The following is a 26,442-nucleotide window of genomic DNA, read 5'->3' on the forward strand; positions in this document are numbered from 1 at the left end:
ACTTAAAACTGGGCTCATGGTATGCAAAGGTGTTCTACACCCAGTGGAAAGTTTAATACCTGGATGGGGCTGCACAAGAATAGTCATCTTGTGATAAAGCAGCGTAAAGACTTCCAATCCTCTGCTCTAAATACTAAGCAATACCAAACAGGCTTTTGGTCTTTTCATTCTGGGCCGGGTTCAAAACCAGGTTCGCCAGGTGAAAGATAAAGTGGCTTTGTAAAATAAAAGGCATGACTTCTTGAAATCACCCCTATTGTTAAAAAAATGAAAATAGGCAAGAGTTCTTGTCAGGTCATTTATTAGGTTTGTGATGTTCCATGATACAACACAGCCTGAAGATTAATATCAGTTCAACACTCTCCACAGCATGCTGAATTCATCATTTTAATGCCTTTTTTTTTTTTCTTCTTCCGAAATGTTTACAGAGCTGGTATTAAAAGAATTTACAGTCTAAATAAAACGGACACAGAAAATGAAGAAAAGAAAATACTAGAAAACTGACTGCAGCCAGTAAGACCTAAATACTACACCTACCTAAGTAATTCATTGTTCCTTTTAGTTATGGACCCTTCCCATTACTGGAATTGATGGGGCAACTTTTTAAAATACTTTGTAAACTACGCCGTCAACTGTTCCCAAACTTTTTTTGCAATGGTGCACAAAAATAGGACACTTTTTAACCAACACACAGCCACTCCGTTTCTGAAAGTAAATAATAGCTCTCTGGCACCCTTGACATCCCAATAAGTAGCATTTTGTGTTCTACACAAGCAGAAATATCCTATTCTGTTTCAAGTCAAGCAAGTGTATGCACAAAATCTGTAGGAGTTAGTGCGAGTTGGTCTGGTAACCAGATTTGGAGGTAGGGAAGTTGTGATGGCAATGTTTCTAACTGTACTTGAATGTAATACATGACATCAAGTCCTTGTGCATAAAATCACATTAAGGTAGTTATATAAATAAAGTCAAGATGCTGTCAGTTTACAGATGACCTAGAAGTTTAACATTTAATTCCCCAAGAGGAATTCCCAAATTACAAGACTAATTGTATTTTTTATAAAGCTATTTTTAAGCATGAGTTAAAAGGTACATCCGATTGTGCCGACAATACTGGAAACAAACAGAAGTTACAAAAGAAATAAAAGCTGTTTACAATTTAAGTGTTGAATTGGTAACAATGCTTTGCAATTGAAGTGCTGAGTTACTAATATTTGATACAATGGCCATTAAGCTGTATATCTAATACTAAATAATTGTTACAATATTTATATGCTTCACTACTGGACTGGTTTCTAAGCTGCACCAGTTTAATTATTTATTTATTTATTTATTTTTAAGCTAATACTAGCAGGAAAAACACTACAGTACTGGGGTATGTGGCTACTGGTACCAGTGTATCACTTAAGCTTGTAAGAGAAGATGCAATAATTTTTTTTTTAAAAAGACAATCAGTAAATATTTCCATGTGTTAGAAACTACCGAATTTTACATTCACTTTTATGGAGCCTTCTTAATTGATATATAATCGTACTGTGTAGAATTTTTTTGCTTACTGTATGCCTGTTTCACCAACTTAATTTTAAAATTCATCCTGCTGTTAAGTAACGCAATACTGAAAACAATACAAAGGTTTCCTGACGAAACCATCCATCTGTCGGGTGCAAACTACAAAAGTATCTAAAGCTGCAGTACCCTTCCTCTGTTTACTACATATATATATATATATATATATATATATATATATATATATATATATATATATATATATATATATATATATATATATATATATATATATAAACCAGCAATCTTGAGTTTTCTTTATAATAACAATTAAATCAGGAAAAATAGTGATTTTTTTTTTTTTTTGGTAAAAAAAATAAAAATCAAATCCCCTTGTATTCTGATTACATATAATACATTATGGTGATTTGGAGACTAAAACCTACAACATTTGAAAATAGACCAAGCTCTAGAATTATTCAATATTTCCGTTGGAATCCCTTACACTACAGAAGCAAGTCATCTGTCCAGAAATCTATTTCAAAAAAATATTTTACTGGGGGATTAAATAATATAAAATGTTCTTGAATCATTTTCAACCTTAAGAAGAAATATGGAGTTTCAGTTTGTGAAAAATCTTATATTCCAATTTAAAAAAACACTGGAAACTGCACACATTATACTAAAATTGGACAGTCCGTCATTTCATTTCATTTCATCTACTACTAATAATAAAAGCTATTGGGAAGACACCAACATAATGTGTGGACCCATCCTTTGTGGGGACCCATCCTTTGATTACAAGATCTGTCTGTATTGTATATTTTCAGTAATTAGGAGATTTGTCTGCTGTTTGCTGCAGACCGTTTATCTGCCTCTTCACTGATACGACTCCCGGACTTTTGACTGCAGAGCATCGCAGGTCTTCTTGGCGTCACCCAGCAGCATTGCAGCGTTGGGCTTGTAGAAGATAGGATTGTCCACAGCTGCATAGCCTACTCCCAGGGACCTCTTCATTATAATGATCTGTAGACAGCAAGAAACGTCAAAACCCAGAGGAAAGGTTGAATGCTCAGTGTGGTACACAGGTTTTCATCACTTTAAATTTGTTACATTTTTACTTTAATCTGGTTGTTCAGGGACTAAAATGTGTTCTGGTAGTTTTTGTTTCTTTTGGCAGTTCTCGACGGGCCATCTGTGAGCAAATTGATAAATGTCAGTTGCTCATCCGTGACCTGTTAAACAGAAAGTTCCAGTCTCCTCAAGTCAACCCAGAACAGCTTTTGGATCAGTACGTTAATCATAAAATGTAGACGGTAAACAGATTGTTACACCAGCTTTTACCTTTTACCTATGATCATTTGCGTAAGGTTTCTAAGAGTTTTGAGGTCAGCAGGAGTTGCCCTTCATTTCCTGGGAACGGAACCACCACTTAGGTTTCTAATTTCTTTGCTTTTTCTACCCATTTAATACATCCAGTATGACTTTCATTTAACCGTTGCTTTTCATTGCTTTGAAGACATATAGTTTGTTATATTTAAAATACAGCTGTATTGATACATACCCCATGGAGAGAAAACCGGTTTACTTAAGTCAAATCTACTTCAGAACACATGGTACCCTTGTTAGCGATACTAGCAGTTTCTTTTGGTAGATATTTAATCCACTTGGATACAATAAAGAACTTCCGATAACTTACCTAAGGTAGCATTTCTAAATAGTACAACCGATTTATCCCATTTGCATCATATTAAAATTTCCCTGCCCCACCCCCCAACAACATAGTTCATTGAGTATAAGGAGTTTCATATAGGAGAACAACTTACCAAATAATAAGGTTTGAAAATTATTACATTTCCCATTGAGGAAAATATATGCTTTTGGCTTTCACTTAGGGCAAGAGAGAGAGAGAGAGAGAGAGAGAGAGAGAGAGAGAGAGAGAGAGAGAGAGAGAGAGAGAGAGAGAGAGAGAGAGAGAGAGAGAGAGAGAGAGAGAGAGAGAGAGAGAGAGAGAGAGAGAGAGAGAGAGAGAGAGAGAGAGAAGCACTTTCTTTAAAATTCTTATCATTTCTGCTTTAGGACCTCCTTCAGGTATGCTTTGCAACCTGATTTATCCGACTGCTGTCTTAACAGAAATTATGCAAGTAGCTGAGAGCCCTCATATTTTACTCACCTGTTTCGACTTCCAGACTTCCAGAACCGGCATTCCAGCAATGATGGAGTTCGGGTCCTCTTGGGCCGCTGAGTTCACAGTATCATTTGCACCAATAACCATAACCAGGTCAGTTTCTAAATGTCAAGAATAAAACATGCCACTTTTAGCAAAATATTCTACCCCTTGCTAAGAAAAAGATAAGAAATATAGTAAACCTTATGCACAATAGTACACAGCCTGGAACACAGTCTTTATGTTTAACTAGGCTCATGACGGCAGATATACCTGGGAAGTCTTCATTGATTTCATCCATTTCCAGCACTATGTCATAAGGAACTCCAGCTTCAGCCAGCAGCACATTCAGCTGACCAGGCATTCGGCCGGCTACTGGGTGGATCCCAAACCTACAAAGATAGCGGGAGAGTTTGTACAGGTCTCCAGCCTCCTGCTTAAGTAAGTACTCAAAGGGCAAATGTGGATTAGAGTGACAGGATCTGCCCCATGCACTGAATAAGAAACAGCAGAGTTTAGAAATGGCACACGCTTTTGAAATGTTGCTTGCACTAGTCTTTTCATTTGTATACAAGAAAGATCCCAAGTTCCTTCGTCTACATGCTGTATGTGGTACTGGACAAATAACCTTTCTAAGTAAACTGAAAACTGTCAGGTTATCATCATAACCCTGCTGCCCTGAAAGAGAAATGTAACCATTACCCAATGGGTTAATGGTTACATTTCGTACTTGAAAGAGAGCCAAGCATTACTGAAACATGACGAACCAACTCCCATTTCCTCGATGCGAGTGTGATCCAAGCCTCACGAAAGTACCTTCCTAGAATGTTCTTTCACGTGGTTTAAATGTGGCAGGAACGCCTAAATACCCAAAGAGAATCCGAGTGTCTGTTATGAAACTACATTAACTCTCCACAAGGCCATCTAAGGCCCCAATATCCTCTTATGTCTCCCACCACATACTTTTGGCTTGGTAAAGGGAGGAACTGCCTGTGGTTCTAGTCTTCCCTCATTCCTTGCCCAACAATGTTGTATTATTACTATCTTCAGGCTGTAGGTTATGTTAAGGCAGAGTCTGTCTCCATCCCCACCCAGTGGAATACTGGATCATTTCAAGTAATAAAAAGACACAAGCAGGTCCGTGCTGCAGTGCAGAAAGCAGGCATATCCTAAGCCAGCCAATCTGTGGTTGTTGTCGGTGGGGTTAGAAAATAGAAGCATCAAGGGCAAACAAGTTAAATCATATTTTTTGAACAAATCAAGAAGTTATTAAGAATGAACCTCATTCCCCAATGCCAGCAATTTAGGAAGCTTGTGCCTCCAGATGCAGACATAGTCCTCAGAGTGTGTGCCAGGACAGATTCACTGTCAGTTCACTCCACACCCTGCTGACAGGATGCTTTCATTCACAAGCCTGTTCATTCTTACGGAAATGCATAGCTGACAATTAAAAAGAGAGGCACATAGATAGATAGATAGAGAGATAGAGATAGATAAAAAGTTTTTTTTTTTAAGCCTTTGGTTTGCTCAGGAAGCCACAGTGAAGTCTTCTCTATGCAAATTTTCAAAACATTAAGCCAAATGTTAAAAGTAGTGGTTCAGGCTCCATTCTCTGAACAGAGGCAATGGTTTAAATATTTGTGTGGCACTTTTACAATGGGAAACATCGTCCACAAGGGAAAGAACCCAGAATTGCAAATCTAAATTTCCTTTGTCACCTGGTCCAAATATGAACCAGAGACTCCTGAGGTGAAAATCAGCAAATGTGTCCACTAAAACTATTCGTTTCCCCAGTGTCAATTAAATCTATCTAATTAGTTTGGATCAAATACAGGGAGAAATGTACAATAGCTACTGGCAGTTGACTCTTATGACAGTAAAGTCTTGGACAATGGGGGACCTGCGGTTTGATCTATTGAGTGTGTTATAGTTCCATTACTGCTTAGCAGGTTGGGGAATTCAATAACAAAACCAGCAGGAAGATGCTTTTCCACACGTGCATTTCCCTTCTGTGACTCAGTTAATTGTCTGCAGATGTTGTAAGTCAGGAAAATGTCTCGCCCAGCCTTTGCTTCTGCACCGATGACAGACCTGGTGTTTTATAGCTAAAAGGGACTTAAGCTCCCCTGACATTTCGGCACTCTTGACCCTCTGACTTAATTGTGAATCACAAAAGCTGAAAAAAGGAGGAGGAGGTGAAAAAAATAAATAAATGCAAAATGCCCAATGATATCTTTCTTGGCATACGACAGCAGCAGCAAATTGAAGACTAGCTCTGTATCCAGCCTGGCCCTGACCCAGTTACTACATCTGGATTGTGTGCACACAGAGTTCTGAGGAGCTCAGAAACTACTGAAGACAGGGTGCCAACAGCTGCACTCAATGAACACAACGGGATCTCCACTTTGCGATGAAAACACTACAATTACTACACATCACAGATTCCTTTCGTTGAGAGAGAAACACACACACACAAATGGTTTAAAGCACTTTAGTAGTAAGCCGTAAAGCAAGGAGACTTGTGACCCTCTGCAGTTTACCATTTCCCATTAGGGGAAAGAATCCAATGCGAGTGGCTGCTTACCATTATACAGGTTAATTGGAGAACTTCCACATAAAAGCAAGCATACATTGACAACTGGACATGGGATATGTTATTAATTAGATGGGCACGCATGTGTGTAGTTTACAGGGTACAATAGTTGGGAAAAGAAACTCATTCAATTATAATTAATTGTCAAATTCCCACCAAGTAATTTAATTCCTAGTTTCTACAGATTCAAGTTTTTAAAAACGATCTAGTCCCAGACCTTTTTATGTAGCAATTACTAATTTTGCACTGCACAAACCCATACCTAATGTTGCAATAGAAATGCTATGGTAAACATACAGAATATCGAATACTAAATTTAAGTAAATATGATGGCTCATTTAGGCCAGAGGGGGAAAAAAAAAATGTTACAGCAAACATATTTAAAGAGACATCTGGTACTACAGCAAGTTAAAGTAGGTTCTCAATGTGCTTGCTGTGTCTTCCAGAAAGTCTGTTCCTGCTTTACTTCCTTGGTCATTTCACCCCAGCAGTGTCTTCTGGGTCAAAGCATGTTACTGTCTGACAGCATGTCAGTCAACTGGGGAAGAAGCTGATTGGCTATAAAACTGCACAAGACCATATATTAGCTGTGTTTTTTTATTATTTGTTTTGTTTTTATTGGTTTTGTTTTATTCTCAGTTCTTGTGCATTATATTTTGCTGTTTAATTTAAGCATTGTCAGTTGGTTAAGCCGGTCGTCTTTCACGGATTCACGTTGCTCTGTGAAAGGGCATATGAAGAAACACTTCTTTCAGCATCCACTGAATTGGTAACAACTGACGAATATCTTTTAGCCTTTCTTGCTAAATTGGGAAACGGTTATTCTGCATTTCTCAAATTCAGTGAAAGAAATTCCACTGCCATTTATTTTTGCATATAGCCAATACCCTTCCATGTTTAATTTACAGTAAGCATCAAACCATGGAATAGAATCTAATGGGAGGGTTTCTTTATCCATACTGCAAACTTGTTGTGGATCAAAAATCCTTACTGCTTCAGAAACTTGAGCTGGTTGAATAAAACATGGTTTTATTCTGCATTGATCAGGGTTGTAGCAGCTCGTCAATTTTACATAAACTTTGTGGAAAGTTTTAACACCCTGTTAATATTGGCATCTGTGCTGTGCAACTCTTATGCCAGTGCTCAGTATATATTTAATAATTCTACAACTTTATTATATGTGTTTGAATACTAATGTTACGGCTTTCAAACCACTGTATACGGTCCACTAGTCCCTTACCATGCATTGCAATCAGGGAAGTGTTGAGACACCAGGTGGATATTGCTGCATGCAATCTCTCAAAGGTGGTAAGCTTTTACTTAAAACGCATCACTTTCTAGAATGGCCATAATTAGGGGGTATTTTCTAATTATCCAGAATGTAATGTGTTGATTCCTTAATTATTCTTTAGATCAGTTTAGCTGGAGTGGCTACACGGCCATCTGGAGGTTTAGGACTGAATTGCAGGTTAGTCCAGTCGTTTTAATTCTCCTGTGAATTTTCGCAGGGCCCTACACATTATATATAACCTGACAGTTGAATTAATGGTAAATTCAAGTAGTGTTAATTATTCCATCTCTTAGGAATTACTAGACTTTCTTGCAAGTAAAATTATTTCTTTAGGTCAAAAGGAATTGAATAATGACTGCATTAGTTACAAGCATTATATGCAAACAGCTGTATGAAATATTCTGCTACACAGATGTTTTCCGTTTCTTATTGTTTTATATATACACACAAGAGACAGAGACAGAGACAGAGAATTCAAAAGCCAGCAAACAGCTCTAATCCAAGGAGAATCAGGTTACCCATCAAATCACTAGAAATACTTAAGAAAAAAAAAAGTAAAAGTAATTTATGAACTGAAATCGGAAGCCAAAACATTGCAGCCAATTTATATTATATATATATATATATATATATATATATATATATATATATATATATATATATAAAATATTGTAAACGAACCGCACCCACTCGGTTTCTTTTGCCCCTTTAAAAATAGACCCAGACACAAGAAACTGAGGATTCAAAGCGCTGTTATGCTATTTTTAATAATCACAAAAACAAAAACATAACAAAACACCTAGCTCCTTCGGAGCGCTTACTCCACATCAGAGGTTCCCAAACTGTGGTACGCGTACCCCCAGGGGTACGCGAGACGTGTTTAGGGGGTACGCGTGACAAATTGTGTAATGGCGAACATTTCTGTTTTTTTTTTTGTTTTTTTTTTTTGGCATTTTCATAAGACTTGTCATATTCACACAAAACTTTAAAACGCATTGGAAATTCATTTTAATTTCTGCCATGAAATGGAGAAACAAACAGAGAGCCGTGCAAAACAATCTCGCAGCAGCGGGACACTTGGGATCAACGCTGTGGTGTGCTCGTTTATTGCAAACCTCCAAGAGGTAACAATGAGAACAAGGATACACAGGGACAGTGACGTACAGAACTCTCACCACCAATAACTGTACAACGCGAATTAAATGTATTATATTTATGACGTATGTTTTTAGTTTTGTATTAATTACATTTTTTTGGTGCTTATTATGAGCTATTTTCGATTTTTATGTAAATCATTTTTTTCAGAGTTTTCGATTTTTATGTACTGTATGAAATTATTGTTTTCTGTTACTGTACTTTACAAAATGCTTGTTTTTTTTCTGTCACAAAGTAGTAACTGTACAGTACCACACTTTGTACCTTCTTTCCTTTGTTGTCTTCCACAACGAAATCCCTGTGGTCACGGACACATTCTTCTGGGTTTTTTGTGTTTAGGCATTTTTTTTTACATTTCGCCACAATTTGCAATTCTGTTTTAAATCCTACGTATCTTAACTGTAATATAGCTTTAAATCCCGCGAACAAGCCTCCAGTCGAGAAAGTATTCAGAACTAATCAATACAAGTTAGGGAAAGGTAGTTTGTTTTTGTTTTTTATGAATTAGGTTTTTGAGTTATGTGAATTGAGTATATTCCCAGGGTTTTTCTGGTGTTCATTATACACAGATTATTATTTTTTTTTTTGTAGTATCAGGGGTGTTTTATCGGTTAAACCCTAAAATCAGAAGCCGTAATTATATTATTATAGTCATTTATATTGTAAGTATATTATTGTGTATAAATCTGTGTATTAAGAAAGCATATATTAAAAACAACATGAAAATATAAATCTGTATGCTAGGGGTACGCAGACAGTTGATAGGTCTGGAAGGGGGTACGCGGCAATCAAAAGTTTGGGAACCTCTGCTCCACATTATGCTGGTCCCTGACTAGCTTGCAGGACGGCTAAGCCATTTACCTGGCATACACCAAAAATAAACCACAGAGTTTAACACTTACTTCTTCAGTTGACTGCTTGGAGACAGAACACATCACCTGTCTCCTTCTACACAGCAGCCCTGTGCAGACTGACTGCACCTCCTATATACCCTGCACCTGGTCCTAATTTACAATTACTACCCAGGTGCAGGGGATAATTAACAATAAAACAATTAACAAATTAAATTAAACAATTAAACAAAAACAATTAAATTACACCAATGTGCATTTGCACATGTTTTTCATGCAGGGAGGATTAACCCCTGCTGTGTTACTATATATATATATATATATATATATATATATATATGTATAAATATATATATATATATATATATATATATATATATATATATATATATATATATATATATATATATATATATATATAATACTGTGCAAAAGTTTTAGGCAGGTGTGAAAAAATGCTGTAAAGTAAGAATGCTTTCAAAAATAGACATGTTAATAGTTTATATTTATCAATTAACAAAATGCAAAGTGAGTGAACAGAAGAAAAATCTACATCAAATCAATATTTGGTGTGACCACCCTTTGCCTTCAAAACAGCATCAATTCTTCTAGGTACACTTGCACACACTTTTTGAAGGAACTCGGCAGGTAGGTTGGCCCAAACATCTTGGAGAACTAACCACAGTTCTTCTGTGGATTTAGGCAGCCTCAGTTGCTTCTCTCTCTTCATGTAATCCCAGACAGACTCGATGATGTTGAGATCAGGGCTCTGTGGGGGCCATACCATCACTTCCAGGACTCCTTGTTCTTCTTTACGCTGAAGATAGTTCTTAATGACTTTCGCTGTATGTTTGGGGTCGTTGTCATGCTGCAGAATAAATTTGGGGCCAATCAGATGCCTCCCTGATGGTATTTCATGATAGATCATAGAAGTATCTGCCTGTACAGTGCCTTGCGAAAGTATTCGGCCCCCTTGAACTTTGCGACCTTTTGCCACATTTCAGGCTTCAAACATAAAGATATGAAACTGTGATTTTTTGTGAAGAATCAACAACAAGTGGGACACAATCATGAAGTGGAACGAAATTTATTGGATATTTCAAACTTTAACAAATAAAAAACTGAAAAATTGGGCGTGCAAAATTATTCAGCCCCCTTAAGTTAATACTTTGTAGCGCCACCTTTTGCTGCGATTACAGCTGTAAGTCGCTTGGGGTATGTCTCTATCAGTTTTGCACATCGAGAGACTGAAATTTTTGCCCATTCCTCCTTGCAAAACAGCTCGAGCTCAGTGAGGTTGGATGGAGAGCATTTGTGAACAGCAGTTTTCAGTTCTTTCCACAGATTCTCGATTGGATTCAGGTCTGGACTTTGACTTGGCCATTCTAACACCTGGATATGTTTATTTGTGAACCATTCCATTGTAGATTTTGCTTTATGTTTTGGATCATTGTCTTGTTGGAAGACAAATCTCCGTCCCAGTCTCAGGTCTTTTGCAGACTCCATCAGGTTTTCTTCCAGAATGGTCCTGTATTTGGCTCCATCCATCTTCCCATCAATTTTAACCATCTTCCCTGTCCCTGCTGAAGAAAAGCAGGCCCAAACCATGATGCTGCCACCACCATGTTTGACAGTGGGGATGGTGTGTTCAGGGTGATGAGTTGTGTTGCTTTTACGCCAAACATAACGTTTTGCATTGTTGCCAAAAAGTTCGATTTTGGTTTCATCCGACCAGAGCACCTTCTTCCACATGTTTGGTGTGTCTCCCAGGTGGCTTGTGGCAAACTGTAAACGACACTTTTTATGGATATCTTTAAGAAATGGCTTTCTTCTTGCCACTCTTCCATAAAGGCCAGATTTGTGCAGTATACGACTGATTGTTGTCCTATGGACAGAGTCTCCCACCTCAGCTGTAGATCTCTGCAGTTCATCCAGAGTGATCATGGGCCTCTTGGCTGCATCTCTGATCAGTCTTCTCCTTGTATGAGCTGAAAGTTTAGAGGGACGGCCAAGTCTTGGTAGATTTGCAGTGGTCTGATACTCCTTCCATTTCAATATTATCGCTTGCACAGTGCTCCTTGGGATGTTTAAAGCTTGGGAAATCTTTTTGTATCCAAATCCGGCTTTAAACTTCTCCACAACAGTATCTTGGACCTGCCTGGTGTGTTCCTTGTTCTTCATGATGCTCTCTGCGCTTTAAACGGACCTCTGAGACTATCACAGTGCAGGTGCATTTATACGGAGACTTGATTACACACAGGTGGATTCTATTTATCATCATTAGTCATTTAGGTCAACATTGGATCATTCAGAGATCCTCACTGAACTTCTGGAGAGAGTTTGCTGCACTGAAAGTAAAGGGGCTGAATAATTTTGCACGCCCAATTTTTCAGTTTTTTATTTGTTAAAAAAGTTTGAAATATCCAATAAATTTCGTTCCACTTCATGATTGTGTCCCACTTGTTGTTGATTCTTCACAAAAAATTACTGTTTCATATCTTTATGTTTGAAGCCTGAAATGTGGCAAAAGGTCGCAAAGTTCAAGGGGGCCGAATACTTTCGCAAGGCACTGTACTTCTCAGCATTGAGGAGACCATTAATTCTGACCAAATCCCCAACTCCATTTGCAGAAATGCAGCCCCAAACTTGCAAGGAACCTCCACCATGCTTCACTGTTGCCTGCAGACGCTCATTCGTGTACCGCTCTCCAGCCCTTCGGCGAACAAACTGCCTTCTGCTACAGCCAAATATTTCAAATTTTGACTCATCAGTCCAGAGCACCTGCTGCCATTTTTCTGCACCCCAGTTCCTGTGTTTTCGTGCATAGTTGAGTCGCTTGGCCTTGTTTCCACGTCGGAGGTATGGCTTTTTGGCCGCAAGTCTTCCATGAAGGCCACTTCTGACCAGACTTCTCCGGACAGTAGATGGGTGTACCAGGGTCCCACTGTTTTCTGCCAATTCTGAGCTGATGGCACTGCTGGACATCTTCCGATTGCGAAGGGAACTAAGCATGATGTGTCTTTCATCTGCTGCAGTAAGTTTCCTTGGCCGACCACTGCGTCTACGGTCCTCACCGTTGCCCGTTTCTTTGTGCTTCTTCAAAACAGCTTGGACAGCACATCTGGAAACCCCTGTCTGCCTTGAAATTTCTGCCTGGGAGAGACCTTGCTGATGCAGTATAACTACCTTGTGTCTTGTTGCTGTGCTCAGTCTTGCCATGGTGTATGACTTTTGACAGTAAACTGTCTTCAGCAACCTCACCTTGTTAGCTGAGTTTGGCTGTTCCTCACCCAGTTTTATTCCTCCTACACAGCTGTTTCTGTTTCAGTTAATGATTGTGTTTCAACCTACATATTGAATTGATGATCATTAGCACCTGCTTGGTATAAATGTTTAATTATACACCTGACTATATGCCTACAAAATCCCTGACTTTGTGCAAGTGTACCTAGAAGAATTGATGCTGTTTTGAAGGCAAAGGGTGGTCACACCAAATATGGATTTGATTTAGATTTTTCTTCTGTTCACTCACTTTGCATTTAGTTAATTGATAAATATAATCTATTAACATGTCTATTTTTGAAAGCATTCTTACTTTACAGCATTTTTTCACACTTGCCTAAAACTTTTGCACAGTACTGTATGATGTGTATATATATATATATATATATATATATATATATATATATATATATATATATATATATATATATATATATACATACACACACACACACACATACACACACGTGTTATATTGGAAGAATATACATTTGCAAGAGTTTAAACCGAAAACACTGCTGATTCAGAAATGTGTTTCCCTAAAATCAAGCTGCACATGAATATCACCTCATCATATCAACACGTCATCATTTGTTGCATTAAATGCAAGGATAGGGTTTAAAATGAGAGTTAGTAAAAAATTATTCACTCTGTAAATTTTTTTTTATTTATTTTTTTTAAGTGCTAAAAATCGGCACTTACATTTTGGGAAAACTAGTTTACTTTGCGACAAGACCTCCTTCAATGAACATGCATCTCTGTGAAATATTTTTATAGCAATGACCACCAACAAGTAAGTGGTGCTCAGAATTAAATCAAACATTTACATAGTGACTCCATACAGAGCTAGTCATGGCATTGCTGTATTTATGCAGCACACGAGTCTGACTAATGATAAATACATTTATAAAATGGCCCTCTAAGTGAATAATACTAAAAGATATTTTCCACCATGGGAAACTAACAGGCAAATTGCCCACTCCACAGCAAATGGCCACAGTTTGTAAATTAGCCCTATTAGGCCGATCCAAATGTGTTTTCAGTAATTGTCACTGCAAGTAGAGATTTTGTACAGGAGGTCAGGAACTAATTCCCCTCATGAATAGGTTTTACCGACAATATTTTTATTTTACGAAACAGTATGCAAGCAGGTACTTGTGTGTTGGTGGCTGACAGACACAGGAGCAAAGGGAAGGCTTGGAGTGTAATTTATATGAGGTTTGCAATCACTCCTTTTGCAAATATTCACGTTCTTCTTACCACAGCTCAGGAACTGCCCAAGTTCAGGACCAGTTCTAGTTCCCGTCCATAAATATATACGTTAAGGGAGAAACCCGGTGGTCTGGCGAGTCTAGTTTTGCCCAGGCCAATCTAGTTTTGCCAAGGGCTTCTGGGCGAATCCCAAAGTTACCACTTTGTTTCGGCACTCGCCCGCGTCCAATCGAGCGAATCTAGATTGGCCCATAACTTGAAAAAGATGACTGGACGAAACCCGTTTTTTACAACAGTTTTCACTGAATTTCGGGACTAGCTCAGGCGAGTCTAGTTTCGTCCAACGCTTCAGAATCGATGCTGGGCGAATCTGGTTCGTCCATGCCATTAATTTGGGCGAGTCTTTTTCGCCCTTAACACACACACACACATATATATATATATATATATATATATATAGACTAGATCAGTCAAAGGGTAAGAGCCATTACCATCTGATCATCTGCTGCTTTGGATCATGTTTCATTTTTTGCTGTCAATACACTGCTGTTGCACATAACAAAAAATTGTGCTTGTTGAAAAGTATACATTTCATACAACTAAGTGCGACATACCGGACTTTCTTGCCCTGTTCTTGGAGCATCTTTACCAATTCAGCGATGGGGTACTGAGCTTTTGCTGCACACAGACCATAACCTGAAACAAGCAGATTAAACATGGTAAGGTTTATACAAAAGGAGCACATCTTTTTATAAGATTCAGATTGCCAAAGAGCAAGCAGATTTAATGTACAACACTAACACATCATGACACAGATATAGCTAATTTGTCAATGTTGTCCCTAAAAACAGAGGGTTTGATGCACTCTGGTCAACCTCCCTCAACAGACAAATTACCAGACAATAAATCTACAGAAAAATAGCCTTGCCCTTATCCACTTGCAAGCAGAGTGGTGCTAGATATGGAAGATCCTTTTTGGCAGTCAAAGTGAGATTTACTTGTAGCCTGCAATTTTGAAACCAAGGTCTTTCTATGATAACAAAACCTCGTCACAGAAGGGAGCATTCCACGAATTAGGGGAGTTGTGTCCAGTCACAGTTTTTATCAAATAAGTAGCGACTTTCGTTGGGTAGAAAACTGATTTCATGCGATAAATTTGGAGAAGTGCTTACAATGGTGTTTCATATTAATCAAAACAATAGTCTTGTTAAGAAAACAGGGTGTCTGAATCCTGCTTGAGCAGGCAACTTTTAGAAACAGAGAGAGGTCAGGCATAGTCCGAGAATGGCACACTTAAATAAGACTATTATACTTCATTATAGTTCATTATAGTTTAAAATTTAAATGAAACTAACTGAACTGACCACTGTATGTTTATTCAAAGGCAGTCTTTGTCAAATACTTTGTTAACACACATTTGTTTATGAAGTTGAACCGATACATTCACAACACACTGAAAAGGTAACATAATATGCGGCTAGGAGGGACATATCTTTTTTGACCCAGCTTAATATAATCAAATAGAGCTGGTGTTACATATTAAAAACAACTCTCGTATATACACATATACTTGTATTATATTATAGCAAGGATTCTGTGAACTTTGGTCCACCTCACTTTTTAGAAAAAGGAGTTGGAAAAAGAGAGCGATGAAATCCTGTTTCAATGTTTTTTGGCAAGAAGTTATATTCAATCAGTTTTGAAAAAGGAGTTGAACAGATCCTTCTAGAATGTATCATTAACTTAAAGATAAGAAATGTCAAGGCCGAGTGATGATTAGATTCACTTGGGACATTAAGTATTCAATGGAGGGAAAAATCTTATAAAAACCAAAGTAAAACCCCAGTCAAGTATCGCTCAACTTGCTAACTACAAGCTGATGTGATCCATGCTCTGAAGATCTCTGAAAAACAGATTGCTGTTTGGTGGTATTCACAAGTGTTTGCCTTTTGAAGACAGTTCTTATTTTTCAATATATCCTAAACTACACTTCCATATACTGGAAGGTAAGCATATATTTGAATTAAATATCTCTTTTATATTGATGCATTGCTATAAGGTATAGAAATAATGTTTTAGTCTTAAGAGAGTGATATATATTGAATGTTCTAGAATTTAGCGGTGGGCGTTTTTAGCTTTTTGCATTTTATAGCCTAAGAGCTAAATATATGATGACCATATTCGTATTACTGTATTGAAGTACTAATGCTGTTAAACCTGTAAAGCACTGGATCGCCCAGACTGCTTTTTACTTGGGATTTATGGTGGTCTGCCAAACCAACCAATCCCATTTTTAACATAAGCATTTAATAAACCAAAAAGAGCACTACTACTGCTCTGATTCGTTAACTTCAAATTAAATGAGTCTGTGTGATTTTCTTTATTATTAAAAAGTCATCTGGATACGTTGCAAGCCCAGTGCACGAACAATCCACTACAGGAGTTTTAAACATCTTAATGTCCTCCTGAACGTCTCCCCTGAGTTTAAGAGTGTGCTCAGAGCATATACATAAATAAAAAGAGTACATTGCGAGAATTCTTGACAATACATACATACATACATACATACATACACACACACACACAGAGAGAGAGAGAGAGAGAGAGAGAGAGAGAGAGAGAGAGATTAGGGCTGCTCTGATTAGTTGATTAAAAATCGGTCCGATTAATCTGTTAAAGAGTTGATCGCAGATTTTTTTTTTTTTTTTTTTTACAATTTAAAATCGTGCAGAATTATATTTTTGTATATAAAAATAAAGAGAGGTGGGACATAAACAGGTGAAGGTCTTTAGCAGGTTTAACCAATTGGAGAGCCAAAGATCTGCCCCCTGTTATGCAGGTATCCAATCATGAGTGAGCAGAGGTGGGACATAACTGGGAGTTTAACCAATGGGAAGTCAAAGATCTGCCCTGGTTTTGCAACTGTCCAATTGGGTCCAATATCCTAGGGTAAGGGTGTAAGAATAGCTGAAATTTCGCACGATATTGCTTATTATAGACCATTATTGAGAATTACATTGAGAACTTCGAAGTAATATTTCAAACTGCTTGTTTCAAATAAAAAAATGTCTAAGACAATGGAGGCATTGTAGTCGATTTGGTTACGAATCAATTTTCAGAAGAACTATCCTCGAAAAAAATGGGAGATATACACCACAAATACCCAAACTGACACAGGAAGGGAAAGGATATACCTGCCACTTCCAGCATTCAAATTATGAATGGTATCTGTGGCTTACCGGTAGCTGTCAATTAACCAAAAAAAAAAAAAAAAGTATACTGCTGGAACTGTCTTTTGTTCAGTACAGAAAAGGTGATATGGCTACAGCAATCTAGGATGTCTAACGAAGTCAGCACAAAAACAAAGTCACTAGTGAGCCACTGTAACAGTGCACTCAACTTGTGGACAAACCTGGATTGATGTTCAACTGGATGAGCAGAAGCATAGGGATACAATATATCACAACGAGCACATAAGACAATAATCGTCAGGTTCTACGCTTGATTTGGCGTTTATTTACAATATTTGCCAGCAGACCTGGAGCGTACTGGAGACCGGTGTTTATATTAGCTCACTAGCTTCACATGCTTCATGCGGTCATTGAGAAGCCGTTAACACACAACCTTGTAGCAACATCATAACTCAATTTAAACAACATTCCAGCAACTTTGCTAAAAGGTTGTGTGTCAGTGCTAAGTAAGTTTTGTTTTATAAAACAATTACATTGTATTGTACACCCTCAAGTATATGCTTTTTATATGCACTGGTTAACAAGGATACGGTATGCAAAACACTGGAAAATGAACAAGCAGATGTACAAATTTGTATTTAAAAACTGAATTAGATCTACCATTGTTAATAATAACAAAAACAAAAGCAGTTAAATCAACTAAGAGTCCTGTAGCTATCAGAACACAGGCGTGTAGGCTACACTTACAGCACAATAATAATAATAATAATAATAATAATAATAATAATAATAATAATAATAATAATACTTCTAAAATGTTTTTAAATAAAGAAACCATTAAGAATGTATTGTTTAATCTCAAACTTGTACATTGTTAATACAACAACACACTTTAAAATATACCAAATGGTTTGTATCTGGCCTACTTTCACCATACTTAGAATTATCAAAACTTTTAATAACGTAATAACTGCATTACACAAATATACATTACATGTAGGCCTACCTTAAGTTACGTTTTCTATTATTATTATTTATTAATCCTGAGAGTCACTTTCGTCGCTGTCGCTTATTAGCAGTTCATTACCCTCAAGCTCCTCCTCGTCTTCAATGGCAATGACAGAGACCCGACGTTTAAACGCTTTTGTGAAACGGGCCCCAGGACAGCCACTATAAAATCATTACTTTTATTAAAAATGTGCACGGATTAATCTACCAATTAATAAACTAATACCCATATGTAACAGGGCGAGGTGCCCTGTACATTGACTTGTTTATTTTTTTTTAGAACGGGTTTCCCCCTCCGCCCCCATGTTATTTTGTATTATTATTATTATTATTATTATCATCGTTATGATTTAGCGTTTTAATATGAAGGACGAAACGCCGCAGGTTTTTTGTTTGTTTATGTATTTATTATTTAGATTTGTCGGCGAAGCGCCGTATGTTTTGTTTATAAATATGACGGCGTAGCCGAATGTGTTTTTATTTTGGTTAGTAGTGTGGATGGGAAACCCCATCCACAGTAATTGAAAAACTCGTGCAGATTGTGGCCGAGGGGTAATAGACTAATTACTAGGCAGTTAAACCCCTCGGCCACGGTATAAAAAGCCTGCAGCTCTCCAGCTCGTGGTGGGTGTACTATGAGAGGAGCGGACAGAGAGGAACGAGAGAAAAATGAAGCTAAACAGCAAAACGTATAGGAACAGTGAAGGCGATAGCCCAGCCTGACCTATTCAGTTTGTATTTTTGTGTTCGTGATTTTGTTTAGTTTGAGTGTTTTGTTTTGCTCTGTGAGCAAGTGTTTTTTGTTCAAACCTTTTATTTTTGTTATTTGTTAATAAAAACGGCGCCGCCGCGTCTTTCATTTACTTTAATCTGCAGTGCCTGGTGTCAGTGCTTTACCTTCCTGCTTCTGCCGTTTTACTGGGCTCCTACTGTAGACAAAAGCACTGTAAATTAGTAATAATATAATTGCATTCATTTACGGTAAGTACATTGGTTACTGTGTGTGTGACTGAGGGTTTGTGAATTAAAGGGATATGCACATGAGTATATAGTTTTGGTTTGAGGGTTAGAGGTACGCATTTTTAAATGTTTGTGTGTATATGCTAGACTTCTACAATTAAAAAGTGTTCAGAAACTTGCATAGCTCTCTAGAAATCTACCAAGAGTGTTTTTTCTAGCAACAGAACAAACAGTGACAGAAACAAAAAAAGACAACAACCACACAAGAAAACCTTTGTCCAATGGGCAAAGTATAACAGAACGATTTTAGGACACACTTCATGACTACAGTGGGAATACCATTTCATGAATTAGTGCCCACATGAGCAAAGGATTTTGCCCACATTTACCATGGTTTCCAGAGTTATAATAAAAAATAAAAAAAAATGCTGTGATCTTGCAAGCTGTGAGAAATTCTTGTATCAATTTACTTTTCTTATGTGAGCTGTAACTAACTGTTACTAAATAAAAATACATACATACATACAACTAAATAAATAAAATACAAAGAAACAAGAATAAATAGGTGCACATCATGCACCCAATTACATACTGGTTTTGTTTGAAATGCTAAAATAGCCATAAAATATGCATTTAACTTGCAATGCTAATTTAAAAGACTTCTAAATATGCTTGATGCACAGGGGTTAAAAAAAATTCAAAGATTTTTTAAATGTCCACAACAGCAAGTTGTAATCCCCCAAGAATAATCAACAAAAACATCTGTATTTCTCTTGTCTGGGTTACCATTTGAAATACTAAAAAAAAAACCAACAACTTCCAGGAACCTAAACATGCATATTCTTACAAATATCCAATTCAAAACATCCCATTTCATTTGATTTAGTACAGCTTGTGAGGATTTTCCAATAATTACAGGTTATATCCTGCTGCTGGTCTTAATGATTGGTCCTTCAGGGAATGCTTTCGTTTCCATCCTGATTTAAGAAGCACCCACTTTCAGCACCAAGTAACTTTACATAAAGACTACCCAAAGATAACTAATAAAAACATTTCAGTATATTGTACTAAAAAAAAAAAAAAAAATTAATAATAATAATAATAATAATAATAATAAATCAGGCATAGATACATAATTTGTTTTTAGAATGTTTTACCGGTCTGATATTTTGGGTGAAGTCATCTTATCTACACTAACCCCAAAGCATACAGCGGCTTGGATTAAGAGTGCATACCTATAGGTCTAGGAAAGATGACTGATAGATATATGGCTACCTAAGCCCCTCAACTTTATGCCAAACGTATATTGTGAACCCTTTCCCTCATATTCTTGTGAAAACCATCTGTTGACTGTAGTTCCAGAATTCATAAACGCACCATGATTTGCACACACAGTGCCTGAATTAACCAGTCACCAAAGGGGCAGAACATCTATGGTTACATGTATATAATTTACTAGCTGTTAACAGGTAGCAATTTAGTATAGTTGGCCAAAAATACAGGTTTTACTGCAGTCTTTTCTATACCTGGTCAGAGGAAAACAATATACACAATATTCAAGTGTGTTCTATTTTCTGAACCTAAACACAATTTGAGGCCGCTGAAATACCTGGAGTGATGATGATGCTGTTGGCCTCTTTGATCATCTCAACAGTTTGATCCAGATTGATCTCTGTGTGAGTTCCAGTGATTTCCATGGGCTTGCCAGTGCCAGTGGAAGAGGTACCGTAGCCACCAAGAATTACATTAGCCAGAGAGCGGTTCATAGCCTGTGGGTTAAAACAAGAGGAGAGCAGTTTATAAAGCGTCCTGCAATCTCTCCTGAACCAGCATGCACACCAGCAGGCATCTCAGTTGCTGGTCTCAGAGTGAATGTTGCAGCACAGGTAATTATTGATCTGTGTTGGAACTTTAGTTACAGGATTTGCCTCTTGTGGAGGGGGGAAATGACAACTTTCCCTCCTGTCATAGCTATAGGCACATACGGAAAAATATATTTGTTTTAGATCATAATGCAGATTGAATCATTAAATATTAAATAGAACTAGAACAAAATATGTGTGAGAAATATGAAGTTGGTATTCCTTCCAATAAAGTATAGTAATATAATAATTTTTATTTTATATAGCACCTTTCATGTGCATCTCAAAGCGCTGAACAATAAAAAAAAAAAAAAAACATAACAATTTGTTTATACAATAAAAGCCATTGAAAAAAAATGTGTTTTCAACTTAGATTTAAAAGTGGTTACAGAGTCACTATCCCTTCTGACCTTCAGGAGGTCGTTCCACAGCCTTGGGACTAGACATGAAAAGGCTCTGTCCCTGAAAGATCGCCGCTTAGTTATTGGTACCTTAAGTAGACCGGAATAACAGGATTGAAGACTGCGCATTGGGGTATATGGTACCAGAAGCTCGCAGATATAGCTTGGCGCTAACCCATGCAGAGCCTTAAAAATCAGCAATAGGATTTTAAATTTTACTCTGAACTCCACTGGGAGCCAATGCAGCGTGGCTAAGACTGGAGTAATATGATCAGTGAATTTGGTTTTAGAGACACCAGCAAGCAAAGCATTACAATAGTCTATATGAGAAAAAACAAAGTCATGAATCAGCTTTTCTGCATCTGCCTGAGTAAGACAGGAGCGAATAGGCGCAAAATTACGTTGATGGTAAAAGGAAACTTTAGTAATATTACGAATATGCTCATCAAAAGCCAAGTTTGGGTCAAAAATAATGCCAAGATTCTTTAGACTAGTGCTAGACTGGGTCTCAAGTCCGTCTACAAGCAGTTTAAAATTTCCACATTTATTTAATTGATGTGAGGAGCCGACCAGCATTACCTCAGTCTTGTCCGGATTCAACTTAAAATTTAGTTGCATCCGATTCTTGATGATAGACAAAATGTAAGACAAGATACTGATAACTCCAAGTCTGGAGAAGTGTGCATGTGAACCTGGGTGTCGTCCGCATAACAGTGTCATTTTATGCCATATTTACGAAAAATCTGTTCCAATGGAAGCATGTAACTACAGAACAAAATCGGCCCCAGAACAGATCCCTGCGGATCCTTGCAACTGTAAATTTTGATGATGAACATTGGCCAATTTTTACGTACTGCTCTCTACCAGTTAGGATTTAAACCAGCTGAGTGCAGAGCCTGTTACTCCTATAACTTTCTCCAGTCTACTCAAGAGAATCGTGTGATCAATGGTATCAAAAGCAGCGCTAAGGTCTAACAAGACAAGACTGGAAACAGAACCTGAGTCAGCATTCATGAGTAGATCATTGACTACCCTAATAAGAGCTGTCTCCATGCTGTGCAAGGATCTAAAACCAGACTGGAAAACATCATATACATTGTTGTTAAGTAAAAGATTTTGTAACTGATAAACAACAGCTTGTTCCAAAATCTTAGACAAGTAAGGTAAATTGGAAACAGGTCTGTAGTTACAGGGCAATCTGGGGTCTAAATTATGCTTTTTCAAAAGGGGAGAGATTACAGCACATTTAAATGCAAAAGGTACCATGCCAGAACAAAGTGATTCATTAATAATGCGAGTTACCAGAGAGCACAAAGCTGAAAAGTTTGATTTGAGAATAGGTGTTGGAATTGGGTCTAAAAGAACAGGTGGTAGATTTTGATTTTAAAACCATCTCAAAAACACTATCTGAAGAGAGCTCATTAAATTGAGAAAGGAGTTCCACAAAATTCTAAATTATTCATAAGGGACTCTTTGATTGGATCACTAACCAAAAGCTGACTTTTAAGGTTTATAATCTTATTGTTATGATACTCACTCAGTAAATGTAGAACTTAAAACAAACACCAACTAAATGGAATGGCACATATTGTTAATGCATTTAATACAGATATTAAATGCCAGTTTAACACTAGAAGACCCGTGGCAGTCATTTTGGTGGTTTTTGGTTTTAAAATGTAATTCTCCACTCGTGTAACACATATGGGGCTGTGCATTCGTGAACCTTTCTGTCCGTATGTATAAAATATTCTCACAAAGTATGAAACGCTGGAGTGCAGAAATAAAGGAGATATATTACATTATACCTAAAAGCCCCGGGAGCAGTCACATTGACGGCCACACAGAAACAATTGTATTTTGATTATACAGAACGGTATTCTACTTTATTATTTTTATTTACCAGTCCGCAATGTGTTTAGCTGTAATCAGATTAGTCTCTACTCTCTGCCTAAGTGAATGACTGACAGTCTATTGTTTTCAATCAGCCTTTTGAAGGCTGACGTCTGCTTGCCAGCTGCGCCGCTTTGGTCAGTCAATTAGCATCGGGACTAGTGAAAATAAACACTAGAGACCATGGACTTTTACAATGCAACAAAATATGGAGTTGATGTTTTGGATCAGATGGCACGGAAGTATTCCGTGAAAGCTGGCTCCCGACGGTGGTCTGTTCAGGTGTTTTACAATGTATTGGACCTACCAGCCATCAGCTCCTGGGTACTTTACAAAGAATACACAGAGAAGAACTTACCAAGGAGAGACTATATTTTACAGTTAGCACAGCAATTTCGCAAGAAGCATTTGGAACAGAGGGAGACTGCCAAGCGGGTACCCATAGCTGAAGCTGGCAATCCCGCTGAGAGCCGCAAGAGACGCCAATACCAGGTTGGCAAGTGCAATAAAAATAAAACTTCGGATAGCTGTGCCCTGTGCAGAAAGGCAGCGTGGAGAAGCGCATTATCTGTGTTGATTGTGAACAGCCTTAGACTCAAAGTAAAGGAATACCCTTTTGTCGAAAAAAAAGAAATAAAATTACTTTTTTTGCGCTTCTATAAAATGTTTTTTTCTAAGTTTTTTTAATCTACGTTGTTCAGTTGCTTTTGCTCATCTAATAATAAACCGATTGCTGTTAAGTTAAAAATGTTTTGTTATCGTTTCAGTTTTATAAATATGTATTTTGTATACCGATTTCTGTTCAGATGTCTATTTACATTTTCTTGTTTTGATTTGTAAAATAAATGTTTACGTATATATGCTTCGGTTGTTCAGATGTTTATGTAACGTACTCAAAAAAAAAAAAACTAATTATATCCGACTGTTTCTCCTTTCGTTATACTATTTACAGTGTTTTGAATACAGCCGTCAGAAAGACTGCTGCGGGGCTTCTAGGTATGAGTATATCTCCGGTACTTCTAGTGTTAAAAGTGATCTATACCAACACTAACATTGCCGCCCTATGGTAGATATGCCTGACTAGATACGTTTAAAAGGAGCCACTTTAAACATGTGGTGCAGGATCTTAAGAAATCTGGATATTCATTTTCTGATAGTAAATTGAAACTGCTCGGGAAATACTGTTATTTACTTCAGAAAGCTTTAAAATGTTATAAAGTTCTTTAAAGGCATGTACATGTAACCACATTGTTTTAGTTCCTTGGTCATAGACTTCACCCAAACTTTAAGGCCACATTCTTCCAGGGCTTCTAATATGATAACCAACACTTCTGTTGCCTTTTGAGAAATCTTCATTTAAAAAGGTGCACATCTACAACTCTCTCCCCAACATTTAATTATTTATTTATCAAAATTAAACAGGTGTGGATTATGTTAGGATTCATGTATTTCCATGCCATGTACTGGATTTGTTGCGGAGCACCTCCGCAGGAAATGCGAGCAGTTCTTTGCCTTACCACACACATGATGTAGGAGAGGATGGCTCCGGAAGACCCGATGAGGGCCCCGACGATGGTGAGCAGGTTGTTATTGAGCAGGAATCCCTCTGCACACAGAGCCCAGCCCGAGTAGCTGTTCAACACTGTGATCACCACGGGCATGTCAGCACCCCCAATTGCCGCAGTCAGAGTAACACCCTAGTTAGGAGAAGCAAAAAAAACAAACACATTTTTGTATTTAGTTGTATATACTGATGCACAAAAGAAACACAAACACACGGGTCTAATGGATTTAATCAAATATTTTAACACATAGATATCAAACAAAAATCACAGAAAATGTGAACAAAAATACAGATCAAAGAATCATGATAAGTTTTCATTATGAAACGTGACAAACTGTCAAAACTACTATCAGGTATGACCTCCCTGAGCATTAACACAATCCTAGCAGCCTCTGCATAAACTGCTGTGGGATACTCCGCCACTTTTCCTGTGCAGCTGCAGCCAGCTGGCGAAGGTTGGCTGGTCGCGGTTGTCTTTACGTGATTTTGCAGATGGATCAGTCGGATGCGACGGCCCTGGGCCGGTGTGGTGACCCTCTGCCTTCCAGGATGTGGCCTGTCCCTCACAGAGCTAGTTTCCTGGTTTCTCTAGACGTCTGCTGATTGTTGAAGCAGAACATCTCATTCTCCGGGGAACTTCTCTTACAGACAGGCCGCCTTCCATCATGCCATTAGCAACCAGACAATCTTCATTACTCAAGCGGAGCACGGTCGTATCTTTCACTGTTCTCAGTATTTTGTTATAACAAGGAACAATACTAAAACACTCAACAAATCTGCTCACTATTTAAAATGCAAATAACTTTATGTCTGTGTCCAATGAGCTATTGAGGGCTGTTGCATTTTCATTATGCATCAGTACATAAATCCACAATGGAGTGTCTCTTTATCCACCTGATTGAATTAAAAATCCTTAACATGCACCTTAATCCTTCCATCTGGAAAACTTTATATTAAATAAACAAAAACTAAAAAAACAGCTGGGCTTTGAAGTATGCTTGCTAGCTAATCTTAAATCACTACAAATTTACAAACTCACTTTCAACTTTCTTTTGTATTTTTCTACATTAATGTAATGTAGATATTTAAACTCCACCTACAGAAAATATTTGAGTTTGAAAACTGGTGAAATACACGTTAAAATACAGTAAATTGCATCACTGAATAAATCATCTTTGTTGTCTATGTAAATTATGAAAAAGTGATCTTAGAATATAACAAATATGATGCCACAGCTTAGTAACCTATACATATCATGATTAGTATGTTAGTGTCCCTGACGCATGTTCAGGCCAGTGCTGGAATTTGGGAAGACGGTTGTCGGTCAGTATTTACCATGATGGCAGACAGTGCAGACACAGAGCCCAGGCAGGTGATACCAGTGGTGTAGCTGGGATCCATCATGTAAGGGATCATTCCACCCACACTAGCTGCCATCAGCCCAGCATTCAAGAAGTGACGCCCGGGAAGCATCAGAGGTGATGAATTCAGGACACCTTTGAGAGAACA

The 26,442-nt window shown here is 37.6% G+C and overlaps 1 protein-coding gene across 1 annotated transcript in view; it reads right to left on the bottom strand.

Annotated features, from left to right (window-relative positions):
* Nucleotides 1–284: 284 nt before the first annotated feature.
* LOC131737226 (NAD(P) transhydrogenase, mitochondrial) overlaps nucleotides 285–26,442 on the bottom strand; it is a 54,451-nt gene continuing 28,293 nt past the window's right edge. The window contains exons 17-23 of the mRNA XM_059024790.1: nucleotides 26,269–26,429; nucleotides 24,887–25,066; nucleotides 20,826–20,985; nucleotides 14,672–14,753; nucleotides 3,947–4,065; nucleotides 3,680–3,795; nucleotides 285–2,532 (exon numbers count right to left, since the gene is read on the bottom strand). Coding sequence (XP_058880773.1) covers nucleotides 2,386–2,532; nucleotides 3,680–3,795; nucleotides 3,947–4,065; nucleotides 14,672–14,753; nucleotides 20,826–20,985; nucleotides 24,887–25,066; nucleotides 26,269–26,429 — 965 coding nt within the window. The 3' untranslated portion in view covers nucleotides 285–2,385. The remainder of the gene's footprint in view (nucleotides 2,533–3,679; nucleotides 3,796–3,946; nucleotides 4,066–14,671; nucleotides 14,754–20,825; nucleotides 20,986–24,886; nucleotides 25,067–26,268; nucleotides 26,430–26,442) is intronic.

The sequence above is a fragment of the Acipenser ruthenus genome, chromosome 1, assembly GCF_902713425.1.
Source record: "Acipenser ruthenus chromosome 1, fAciRut3.2 maternal haplotype, whole genome shotgun sequence".
In the NCBI taxonomy this organism is placed as follows: Eukaryota; Metazoa; Chordata; class Actinopteri; order Acipenseriformes; family Acipenseridae; genus Acipenser; species Acipenser ruthenus.